We start from the raw sequence: 13,158 nt of genomic DNA, 5'->3' as shown, positions 1-13,158 counted from the left end.
ATGCTGGCAGCCAGTCTTTGGGAAGAAAGCATTGCCTTGATGATTTCCTGATTTGGATATTTTCTCAGCCTCAAAACTATAAACCAATAAATTCCCATCATTCAAGCCAAACCATTTCATGGTATTTGCTGGAGCAGCCTAGGAAACTAAACCACTGACCTTTTATAAAAGTTTGAAAGAAAGTATCAATTAAGGGTATTAACATTTAAATTGTATCAGTGTTTGCTCCCTTCCCTTCTCTAATAGGGGATACATCTCTTGGCAGGATAGCTGCTACCATCTCACAGTTTGGTAAATATTAGGTTCCTTATAATGATGTATATTCAAAGTTAGGAATCTGGCCTTTATCCAGAACATATTTTTCCTTCTGCCCCTAATTGTAATTCTAATTAGAAAGAACCACCTCTCCTTGGGCTGTCCTTCTCTAAATTTCCAAGCAGTTTATCTTAATAACTTAAGTCATAAGTTACTCAAAAGATATATATGGCTTGGGATCCTGGGTTAGGGGAAATCAAACGGCCAGGGGCAAGTGAAGCAGTAGAGGAACAGAGATGAGAGCTCTAAGGGGTTGAAAAGTCCTGACAATTCATACACATTTTCAGGGGTAGCCAAAGTCTTCTGGGATTTGCTCTTAAACATCTTTTAATAATTGTCAAAATAAATAAGAGATTTACTATAAAAGGTAGTTCTTTGTATCTTGCCCTTTTGTATCCATCCCTTTTGAATCCACAGTTAAAAATGATAACAACATCAAGAAAAATTTTTGCTAAAACCACTAATGGATATTTTTAAATATTCCAAAATCTGGAATAGGCACTAGGGAATAAACACCAAACATAACAGTATATAGAGTTCTAAAGTATATTATGTTAAAGAACTTTTCATTTGCTTCATTAAGTCTTCTAACCAATTTAGGCAAAGATTACAGCAAGATATGACATCTATCATATGAGTGGTTCATAAAATGGGAGTGGTTATACTTCTGAATCTTGTTTACATTACCTTCTATGCATATTATATAATACATAGACGCCCTGGTTTTGCTTCTTAAAGAGGTTACTAGCTGATAGTTCCAAGTTTACAAGAGAAACACATACGGAAACCTTGTCTGTGTAACTAGCCCTGTCATTAGAAGAAACAGGATATATTCATATGCTTAACAAGTTATAAAGAAATAGCATATCATGCGCAATTAAAAGAGAAAAAATTAAGCCAAATTCTATATAAGTATTTTAAAATTCCATAGTAAACAAAGATCTAAGAGAGGATTTTCCTGTATTTCCAAATAAGGTAATGTTGAACATACCTTATAATGAACTTCTACATTTGACCTTTTTTGTAAATACAGTTGCAAAAACTGGGTTGCAGACCCTCCTTTAAAAAATTTTTCCCTCTTAACACACACCTCTTTCTGGGATGGGTTAAGATCATTTGGCACAGTAAGGGAGCTTCCCCCAGGAAACTACCTGAGAGGGAAGGCATGACCTCCCTACCACCTCCGTCACTTTTTTTTTTCCTTTAGCTTGAGGTTTTAATGTCAAAATATAAAGTCTTGTAAGGTTTTAAAATAATCCTTTCACAAAATAAGGCAGCTTTAAGCTGTAAAAACATTTAGTTCTTTGTCAAAGGTTAAGTTTTTCTGTCCTCATTTGCTGTAACCAGCTGTCAGCATCTTCTTTAGAGATCAGTTTTTTCTTCATAACGACACCTGCATGCGGCTCTTTGGCTGTCCAGGTATGGCTTACAGCCTAAATGTATAACACTGCCAAACAAGAGCTCCACTGTAGTTTCACATGCTGCAAAGTAAGAAAATGCTATTACTGTCAGGCAACTACAAAGCACGTATATTACATGTTACAGCACAGGTTCAAGTACATCCTTTGTGGGCACACAAACGTATGTAGAAGAAAGTCATCCCAGACCCTTGCAAACCAGCAGTACATATAGATGTGCAGACTTTAAGTTTTACTGTCTTTACCATATATTTTACTTTTTAAAAAAAAATTATTTAAAACAGCTTTATTGATGAATAATTGACATATAATAAATTTCATATAACATGAACCCTTTACAGGCATTCACCCCTGAAACCATCATCAAAATCAAAATCAAAATAACTTCTATATTCATCACCCTGAAAAGTTTCCTACTGAGCCCCTTTTGCCTTTCCTGTTCTTCTCCAATCCCAGGGAATCCTTGATCTAGTTAATGACATTCTAGATTTCTTTGCATTTTCTAGGATTTAATAAAAACTGAATGCTATAATATGTACTATTTTGTCTCTTTTATCTCAGGGTAATTATTTTGATATTTATCCATGCTCTTGTGTGTATCAACATACAGTTGTTGAGTTTTACGAGTAGCATTGCCACAAATGATTCATCCTGAGACTCATTGTTGGATACTTATTTATACCCAGTTTCTGGCTATTACAAAAGTACATGAAATGAAGCTTTAGTTACGAATTCCTCTATCCATGTAAGTTGTCTTTTATCAGTTTTATTGCACTATGATTCATATGTCATACAATCTACTATTTAAAAAAATTAAACTTGTTGTATTTTATTCACTCCTCTGTGCAAGTATAACTAGTTAATTTTAGAAAATTTCATCACTCAAAAGTAAACTTTGTACTTGTCACCATTCATACCCACATTCTCACAACAAAATGCAAAACAAACACTAAATTACTTTCCAATTCTCTAGATGTATGTATACTGGATAGATCAAATAAGAGGAATAAATGACATATTTTCCATATATTTTACTTTTTGTTTGCATTCAACTGCCCAATCCAAGTTTTTGTACTAGACAAATGACAGTGTTTCTCAATAGCACTGATCAGTTATTCAGTGAAAATTTTCACTTTATCTGAAAAATAAAAGCACCAATAGAGATGCCAGATAACACTTTCGAATTTGTGTTTTAAGGAAAGATGTTTTAGGGATAGAGGAAAGTAAAGTTAAAAAACAATAAAAACCCTCCAAGCACTTAATTATGGCCAATGGCTTCTACGCATTAATATTACCATTTAAAATGTCTAAAGTAAACACAATCCACTCAACTTCTTTGACCAAAATTCAAATTTGGCCTGGGAAGTGGGGCACATAGGAATCAGAGATGATTTTTCCCTGGCAGGTTTTTAACATTTTTTAAGATTATGAAAAACATAATAAATTTACTTTTTTTATTCTAGGAAGGCTTGTAGCGGTTTGATATAGTTATGAATTCCAAAAATAGATATTGGATTATGTTTGTAATCTGATCTGGACCTGGGCATGATTAAGTTATGATTAGGGTGGGTGGGAACTCATAGATAAAAGACATGGCAAAGGACAGAGTTGAGGGTTTTTGATGTTGGAGTTTGATGCTGAAGCCTTAAGCTGGAGCCCTGGGAAGTAAGCTCACAGAGAAAAGAGAAGCAAGCCCCAGGAAGAGAGGATCTGAGCCCAGGATGAAGCAAGTCCCAGGAAGAGAGGAACCCTAAACCCAGAGAGAAGCAAGACCCTGGAAGGGAGGAACCCAGGAAACCTGAACCCTTGCAGACATCAGCAGCCATCTTGCTCCAACATGTGAAAATAGACTTTGGTGAGGCAAGTAACTTAGGCTTTATGGTCTGGTATCTGTAAGCTCCTACCTCATATAAATACCCTTAATAAAAACTAACCAATTTCTGGTATTTTGCATCAGTACCCCTTTGGCTGACTAATATAAGACTAGAATACCCAGTTGAGATTATCTTAACATGTTACACTTTTAGTTTCAAATATTCATATTAAGAAACTTTTCACTGATGTAATTACAGAATCTTAACATTTTCAGAGTTCTCTAAAAGTCTGTATCATTAAGAAACACAATCAACTACAGAAGTGAAGAGACTAGGACTATTAAATATCAGAAAACAGAAAATACATCTACCTGTGCTTCAGCTGTGCACTAGTTTACTTTAGCAAAATCTTTTACTGTCTTTTTAAAGATACATAGATCACACAAAATGTTACATTAAAAAATATGAAAGGTTCCCATATACCCCCCCACCCCCCTCCCCCATCTCCTCTCACATCAACAACCTCTTTCATCAGTGTGGCACATTCATTTCATTTGGTGAATCACTTTGGGGCACTGCTATGGACTGGGGGAGAGTGTATACTAGTTTGCTTTAGCAGAATGTATGCAAGGGGATACAGAGGCTACTCATCCCTATCCCAGCGGATTGTCCTTACCTTGAACATGCTGAGCTAGTCCTAGTGTTTTCTGCACATTTCGGCAGATCTTGGAGAGGCAATACTGGAACTCCTCATCACAGTCATTCTTGCTTTTGCCACAGGTCTCATAGCACCTGTCATGTTGGTTGCAGCACTTTGTCAGGGAAGGGATGCCAATGTTAAGCTGAAAGAAGCATTTGGATGGATTATGGCAATGAAATTCAAAACTCTTCTGAAGCACTGCATGTAAACAGATTTAGAAATAAATGATGACACTCTATAGGTAATTTCCAAAATCCCATTTTTGCCTGAAATATATCCATGTTATGACTCTCCTCATTACTCTAATCCACACCCACTCCTTTACACCTTTTTCTCCCTCTCAGCCATGTGCTCACAGTTTCTTATTTTGCAACATTAAGAATACAGCTATCTGCTGGTGACAATCACAATTATCCAATTGTACAAAACACAGTTTTTAAAACAAAGCTAAGGCTAAGGGCATTAAAAGATTTCTCCTACAACTACAAGCAAGCAAGTCCCATCCATCAGCCATATGGGATGGAAGCCTACTCTCAATTAGAGGGGGAGTGGGCATCACCATTCCAGAATCCTCAGGATTGGGAAATAAAATATGGACTAGAGTGGACTTACTGGTATTATACTATAGACTTACTGTGATTCTAGCACTATAAGAAATTATATCATTGATGTGGAGACAGTGGCCACTTGGAGGTGCTGAAGTCAGGGAGAAGGAAAAAGAGGTATAATATGGGTCATTTTCAGGACTTGAAATTTCCTGAATGACATTGCAATGACAGATACAGACCATTACATATCCTGTCATAACCTACAGAATTGAGTGGGAGAGAGTGTAAACTGCAGTGGCAGTGTACCAAAATGTGTTCAACTGTACTGAATGTACCACACTAATGAAAGAAGTTATTAATGTGGGGAAAGGTGGGAGGTGTGGGGAGTGGGGCATATGGGAATCCCTTATAATTTTTATGTAACATTTTATGTAATCTAAGTATCCTTTAAAAAGAAATTAAAAATGTATTTTAAAAAATTTTCTCCAAAGGTTAAGCAAGTATGATTTTTGGATACTTCAAAATATTTTGTGTTCTGTACCCTGAGCTGCCCAAAATAAAATTTTGTTTTTGTTTTTAGTCCTTAAGTGTTTATTCTTTCCCCCCAAAGATACCATTACTTGGAATCTACAGTTTATTTTTAATCATTTTAAATAACTTTATATGCAAACCCTTATGGAACCATTTTCATGAACATTTTCACTCCATAATACTTTGCTCAGATCCAGCCTTCTCTACAACAAACATCCTGTCCCACTTAGCCTAATTTTAATATAGAAAATGTTATGGTGTAACGATACCTCTTTTTCCCTAAGTAGAAATATTTGTGACATTAGGACATCCCAATTAAATGGCATCAACATCTATACAATTAAAAAATCACTAATTTTACTCCATTTAGTTAAGACTTACTACATATATAGTTACCCTTAGCTGTAAAAGAATGTAATAAACCTGACCATTATTTCTATAATCAAAATTAATATTTATGATCTTGAGAACTCATTATTAGTGTTGCAGTATTATTATGTAGCCTACCAGTCAAAATCTTATCAAATAAGAAACAATATTTACATGAACACCAAACATCGGAGAGCCACATCCATTCGGTGGTGAGGGTTTATAATCATAATGTGGGAAAGGCTTAGATCCTATAAAATAAAAATAACATCATAATTAATTTTCCAATATAATAGAAATAAAATACATACTTGAAAAAAGTGCACAAGTGTGCTAGATATGCCCTGGAAATATTATGTGGAAACTGACTGAAGTAAATATGTCTTTATTCTGATGAGCATTAAGAATGCTAATTTGTCTACTTATTTTTATTTCTCCTGCTGTGAGGAATGTGGCATATATATAAATGTATGCACACATGCATATATACACATACGTGGTGGTTCCTCAATGTTTAATTATTGTTTTTTTTCTTAAAGATTTTTAAAAATTTTTTTAAATTTATTTCTCTCCCCTTCCCCTACCCCCAGTTGTCTGCTCTCTGTGTCCATCACTGTATGTTCTTCTGTGACCGCTTCTATCCTTATCAGTGGCACCAGGAATCTGTGTTTCTTTTTATTGCATCATCTTGTTGTGTCAGCTCTCCGTGTGGGCGGCGCCATTCTTGGACAGGCTGCACTTTCTTTCCCGCTGGGCGGCTCTCCTTCTGGGGCACACTCCTTGCACATCGGGCTCCCCTACACGGGGGACACCCCTGCGTGGCAGGGCACTCCTTGTGCGCATCAGCACTGCGCATGGGCCAGCTGCACACGGGTCACGAGGCCCGGGTTTGAACCGTGGACCTCCCATGTGGAAGACGGATGCCCTAACCACTGGGCCAAGTCTGCTTCCCTAATTATTATTTGAAAGCTTTTTTTTTTTTAATTTAATTTTATTTATTCATTTTTTAAAAATTGAAAGCTCTTATCATAGAAAACATACAAAAGCTAATCCTGGATTTCAGGAGATTTCTCCAGATTGGGTCCATATCTATGAAAGATGAATTCATTCTGTTTTCCCATACATCTAACACATATTATTTTTAGATTAAAACCTACAGACGAATAGCAGATGTAGGTCAAGTGGTTGAACACCTGGTATTCACGTATAAGGTCCTGGATTCAAGCCCCTGTACCTCTTAAAACAACCAAAAAACAAACAAACAAAAAACAAAAACAAAAATCTATAGGCAAAGACTATCTTCTCCACCTTCTGCAACCTTCTCTACTGTACCCAAAGCTCAATAATCACTAACTAACTAGTTTACTCAGCAAGAGCCTAAAGCTAAGAAAGACAAGGCCAGCTGATGATCATTTAAATACCTTAATACCATTATAAGACATTACAAGGCCACATATTCTGTCCCCAACTCCAGTGAGCCACTTCACAAATATACTCCTTTGCCAGCTAAGGGAAAAGGTCAGGAGTAGGTAATGATGGCTTGGTGGGCCCTATTACTCTGGCTATACTATTACCCCCTAATAGTCCAGGGAATAAATTCTACCACCAGTGAAGCAGTAACCAAGAGTCATCATGATATCACTGTAACAATCTTGAATTTTGGAGGGTTAAGAAATATACACTTAATATAAAAAATCACTTCATACCAGAGAGTCACCTACTTTCTTTCTGAATGTTTCCCTGATCCTCCTATATCAAGAAATAGCCTATTCCATTATGGAATGGCACATTAAGATGTTCTTTCTTTTGCCTTCTGGTAAATTTTACCTGTAAGCAATCTTCTACCCCCTGGAGAAACACAAAATAAGGCAACTCCTTATTTTAATAATAATCCTTTAAAACTTTTGGAACTACCATTTATCTTTACTTTTAAAAATAAAATACCCCAATTATTTCAGTCATACCACAAGCCATAGTTTCCAAATACTGCATCATGGTTGGATACTAGGAGAAACACAAAGCATTCCATCAACTTTCCCTCAACTAGCCTGTATTGCTAGGAGACTTAAATAAATATAAGGTTATCTTCCAAAAACAATGTGAGGGAAAAAAAAGCAGCCCTTCAGTAATTAGCCATCAAAATAAGTAACCCACACAAAGTAATGATTATTAACGGTTTAAGTGAGTTGCTAAGAAGTTCCATGCTCAAAAGAAGTGGAAAAGTATAGGCTCAAGAGTATAACCTCATATGAAGGTAAAAACTATAGCCTGGTCAGTCCAGTCAGAAGGAACTATGTAAACAAAAGGGAAAAAATTGTCAACATGGGTCTAGAAGATGGGAGACCAATGGCAGAATTTACTCATGTCTTTAGCACCATCCAAGAGGGAGAGGGTTGTGGAAGCCTCAGGTTATCACAGGAGTCATTGTGACCATTCAACTCTTACCTCCTGCTTTTATTCTTTTATTCCTAAGAAAATTGTTTATGATTTGGCTTCCCACATACAAGGGCTAAGAGAGGGAGGACACACTAACCACTTGGATGCCAACTGGGCACCTCAAACTTAAGATGTGCCTCCTGACATCCCTCCACCCCCACCACTCCAAAATCTGCTCCATCCACACTTCCCTCTTGTCGTTTAATGGCAACTCCATCCTTCCAGGCACTTAAGGGCAAAAACCTTAGCCATCCTTCACTCTCTCATTTTCTTATACTACGCATCCAATTAGACTGCATATCCTGCTGACTCTACCTTAAAAATAGTCTTCGCATTACCTCCACTCCTATTAGTCTGGTCCAAGCCACCACAGATTACTGCACTAACCTCCTAACTAGTTCCCCCATCCTATCTCCCTGGCCCTATCCCAACCCTAGCCATAGTTCAATCTCAACACTGAACCAGAGTGATCCTATAAAATATACAATACATGAGGGCTTTCCTCTGCTCAAAACCCCTCCAACGGCTCCTTGTATCATCAGAATAAAAGCCAAAGTCCCTTCAATGGCCTGTAAGACCCTATATAATCTGGTCTGCCATGCCTTATCTGATCTCATCTCCTATTACTCTTTCTTACTTCGTTCCACCATATCTGACCTCCTTGCTGTATCATTGGCACTCCAAATATGTTCCTAATTCAGGGCCTTTGAAACAGCTGTTCCTCTGTATGGATGTTCTTCTTCCTAATATCTACATAGTTGCTCCTCCACCTTCTTAGGCATCCCCTGACCATACCATTTATAGCACATATGAACATCTAACATTCTGTATCATTAAAACCTACAACTACATGGAATTACTGCTCATCAATTTCACTCTCTGCCTTAACACAGTGCTCTTTCTCTGGATGTTTTATCTTCTGCATGGATGGCTGAAATCTAAAGATTTGTCTAGACTGAGACAAAGTTATTTCTGTTCTATGTGCTTTTCTTAATTTGAGGCAAATACTTCCAAATAGACCTTTTTTTTTTTTTTCACCTCGAAGAACATGAAGCAGATGAGAAGAAGCACAAGGAAAAGGCTGTTGGGTCACCCAGAATTCTTACCACTGTGCTTTGTGAAAAAGAGATCCCTGGTAGAATCCCAACAAGCATTCTCAAACACTTGAAATTTAAATTCATGATCATAAATGGATCACTCTGTTTTGACTCTTGTTCTTCCTATCCCCCTCCACCCATTTTATTCTCGACACAACAGTCAGAGAGATCCTGTTAAAACACACATCATGTTACTCCTTTGCTCAAAACTCTCCAATGGCTTTCTGTCACTCAAGTGAAAGTTAACTTTTTACAATGATTTTTCTCCCCAATTATTCAGACTCTCTTGCCACTTCTCCAGTATATCAGGCACATTCCTACCTCAAGGCCTTCAACTTGGCCTCTGCAAGAATGCTCTTTCCCCACATATGATCATGGCTCATTCCCTTTCTAGTTAGGTTTTTTACTCAGTGAGGCCTGCCTAACCACAATATATAACATTTCAATAGCCCCGGCCCCCAACATTCCACTTCCTTTCCTGCTTTATTTTTCTTGATGGCACTTACCATCATCATATTATATATTTTATTACTTGTCTATCCCCACTACAAAGTAAATGCCACAAAGACATATTTTTGTCTGTGTATTCAGGGCTGTATCCTTAAGATCTATAATGTAATTAGTACTCATTAAATATTTATTGAATGAATTAGTGACATCCATAACTGCTAAAACCATTTTGCAATCCAATTGTGTTTTCAATTTTTCAAAGGAAATGAATGTTTCCTTCCTCAAATCGCCGCTGTCGAAGAAAAAAATTAGGAAACAAAATAGTAAGCATCAAATTTTCCCCCTAAATAACTTTACTTAACTCTCAATAAAGCTTTTTTCTTACCCAGGGAAGGACGGTCAGGAATAAGGAAGCAAGTCTCCATATCATCTGTCCTTTAGATAAAGCAAGGATAACTAAATGCAACAAGTCTGTACCCTTCAACCTGACCACCCTCTCGCTAACATTAACTCTTTCTTTTAAGCTCCCTTGACCTCTTCATTGCAACTAAAGTTTATCCTTTAATCACTACGCTCCTCAAGCTTTGAGATTTGCCTCTTTCTATTTGGTTCTTGATTTGGTTCCTTGCATTCTAAAATATATATGAAAGGCTGACTCAGAGTTCCAGGGAGACTTCTCAAGTAAAAGGAACTAGAAGAACAATTTTCATGGTGTTAGAATTATCAGAACGGTCACTTGGTACTTACTAAGTCAAAAAGGGATTTTCACTGAAGTATACCATTTCGTAAATTCTTAAATTTATTTTCTGTTTTTTATGCTGGGGAGCTTGCTCTAAATGGTATACTTAGTGGCACCATTAAGATTAGTAAAAGTAAAGATTAAAAAAATATTTTAATAGAAATAATATTCATTTGTTGTGAGATTTTTATTTTAATGTTTAAATAAACTCTAGACCCTTGACTCATCATCAATTTACGAAGACTGCTCCTCCCAACTCTTCCCTATCTCAGTATATGGCGACTCCACACTTCCTTTAGCTCAAGTCAAACCCTGGGAATCATCATTGATTGGTTTTTCTCCCCGGTGCTTTTTTCTTTTTCTTTTTTAGGAGGTACTGGGCAATGAACCCAGGACCTTGTACCTGGGAAGCAGATGCTCAGACACTGAGCTACACCTGCTCCTCTCCCCAGGTCTTTTGCACTTGTTGTTCCCTTTGCCTGGAATGCTCTTTCCCCAGATTATAGGATTTTCCCCCTTATCACATTCAGGTTGCTTCTTAAATAATTCGTTATCCATGAGGCCTTCCCTAAACAATCCACACTCCCACCAAAGACATTCTCAGAGTCAAACAGGAAGTAAAAAAAAAAAAAAAAGGAAAGAAAAGAAAAAAGTACATGAAAACAATTATATTAACCAACAGGGACGAGAAGGAGTCGTTGATACTCAAGGAAAGACAACTCCCGTCAAATCTTGGTAGATTACTGCTAATGAGAGTTACTATAAATCACTCTTTCTCAACAGAGTACACCAAAAGTCTGTACAAAGGTTGCGATTTATTCTCCGTAGCTTTGCAGGAAAACAAACAAACACTGAAAATCAATTCTTCAGAAAGTTAAAACAGCCTGACTTAAAAATTCTAGGTTTGCTTTGTATGATTGGTTGTCTAATTTACAGGCACTAAAACGAAGAACTAAAATCACAATATGTTCCATTCCATTACCATGATCACTTTAGGTAACGTGGTGCGATTGCCAAAAAATAAAAAATAGGAAAAGGGGAGCAGATGTGCCTCAAGCAGTTGAGTGCCCGGTTCCCAGTGCCTACAAACAAACAAACAAACAAAAAACCAATGATAACAAACAATCAAGTGAAAAAAACCAACCCGGGGAACCCGATGTGGCTCAGTGGTTGAGCACCCAATCCCTGGCTCCCGTACCTCAGAAAAATCATTCAGAAGCAATGCAAACAAAACGGAGAGTACGCATTTAGGGAACCTCCTAACAATAGCGATGAGACCCGGTAACCCAGTTGTCCAATCAGTAGAACAGCAAGATTCTAGCCGTGGTTAAGTGTGTCTACGGCAAAGGACGCCGTCGTCTGCCTCGCATCTCTCGCTCTCTCACCTCCAAGACCTCCATCTCCCCAACACCCCCGTCAGCACGGGCTTCGCTGGCCTGGGTTCCCTCTCACCGTCACTGCACTTGTACTGACAGAGCCCGTCCTCGCCTCCAAGGAGGTCCAAGGCGGCGTTCAGGTACGTGTCTATCTTGTGCACGCCGTTCCGGATGGTCTTAAGGGTGGTCCTCCAGTCGGTGGTCTGGGCCTCCCCCTGGCAGCTCAGGGCGGCCGCCAAGAGCAGGAGGGCGAGCGCGGGCCGCGGAAGCACAGCCATCCGCGCAGCGCCCGGCGTCGCCGGGTCCCACGGGTCCCCAGAGCCGCGGCCCCGGGCGCGCCCCCCAGGAGTCCCCGGCACGCCTTACGTGGCCGCGCAAGCGCAGGACTAGGAGGCAGCCGCCGGCTCCTTGTCCACGCCTCCTTCCGGGCTGCGTGAGCCACGCTCGCCGCTGTCGCGGCCGCCGCTGCCGCAGCCTTTGCAGAGCGCCTGAGCGAAGGCGGCGCTGTCCCGGCGACGCGCGGCGGGGCGCGCCTGCTCAACGGGGCCGGCGGTCCCCGCGCGCGCCTGCGCCGAGGCGTGGCGCGTCGGAAAGGTTCGCGGGAGGCCAAAGCGCGGGTTTGCGGGGGCACCCAGTTCAAGGGTTTCGGCGTGGCTCGCGAAGGAACCACCCCCGGAGCTTTGAAAAATACCAATGTTCGGACCCCATGCCCGGAGATTCTGATTAAATTGGTTCGAGGTGGCACCGGGTATGTTTTAAAAGCTCCACGAATGGAGCTATCGAAGAAATTTCCATGGCCTAAGCTGACCTGTCGGGGTACAACCAGTCACCCAGAGGTACAAGCTTTAGGTGCGGACAATTTAGGAGAAGTGAGTTTCCGAAGTCCCTTGCAGCGGGGTCCAGCGGGGTTAGCTGCTTGGAAACATGATTCTCTTGCCTCCCACCCCCACGCCTGTTCATCATGTCGCCCTTTTTCCGCGAATTGGGGGAGCCGGGCAATCGAAGGTGGTGATGGGTGCCTGACTGTAGTTCCCCCGAGATTAAGATACTGCTTTGGACTTTGTGGAAGAAGGTGGTTTGATAGTAAAAAACAAAACACAAAAAAAACATGGCCATGAATTTTCTTCCCTGTTAAGGAAGACCCTGAACTCTGGTTTTGACTGCAATTAAAAAAAAATCTTGATCAAGGAAATCATTGTTTTTTCACTCAAAGTATTTTTAACGTGATAGATCCAGTGGCACTTCTCTGTATTTTTTCGTAGTGGTGTGCAGGATCTTATATAATGATTGTAGCGTAGCCATTTGCACCAGAGTTGTAAATATCTAGTTATTAATATCTTTGCATCCTACCAATTTCTAAGATTT

At 39.3% G+C, this 13,158-nt stretch overlaps 1 protein-coding gene across 1 annotated transcript; it reads right to left on the bottom strand.

Moving 5' to 3' along the window:
• Window positions 1-847: 847 nt before the first annotated feature.
• PLA2G12A (phospholipase A2 group XIIA) lies at window positions 848-12,177 on the bottom strand. The gene is made up of 4 exons (XM_004476171.5): window positions 11,870-12,177; window positions 5,870-5,946; window positions 4,224-4,389; window positions 848-1,796 (listed from the first exon to the last, which is right to left on the bottom strand). The coding sequence occupies exons 1-4, from the start codon at window positions 12,069-12,071 to the stop codon at window positions 1,678-1,680; spliced, it is 564 nt and encodes a 187-aa protein (XP_004476228.1). The 5' UTR covers window positions 12,072-12,177; the 3' UTR covers window positions 848-1,677.
• Window positions 12,178-13,158: the final 981 nt, after the last annotated feature.

Source organism: Dasypus novemcinctus, chromosome 1 (genome assembly GCF_030445035.2).
Source record: "Dasypus novemcinctus isolate mDasNov1 chromosome 1, mDasNov1.1.hap2, whole genome shotgun sequence".
NCBI lineage: Eukaryota > Metazoa > Chordata > Mammalia > Cingulata > Dasypodidae > Dasypus > Dasypus novemcinctus.
Note: the sequence above shows the minus strand (reverse complement) of the source record. Positions and strands in the feature narration are given on the sequence as shown.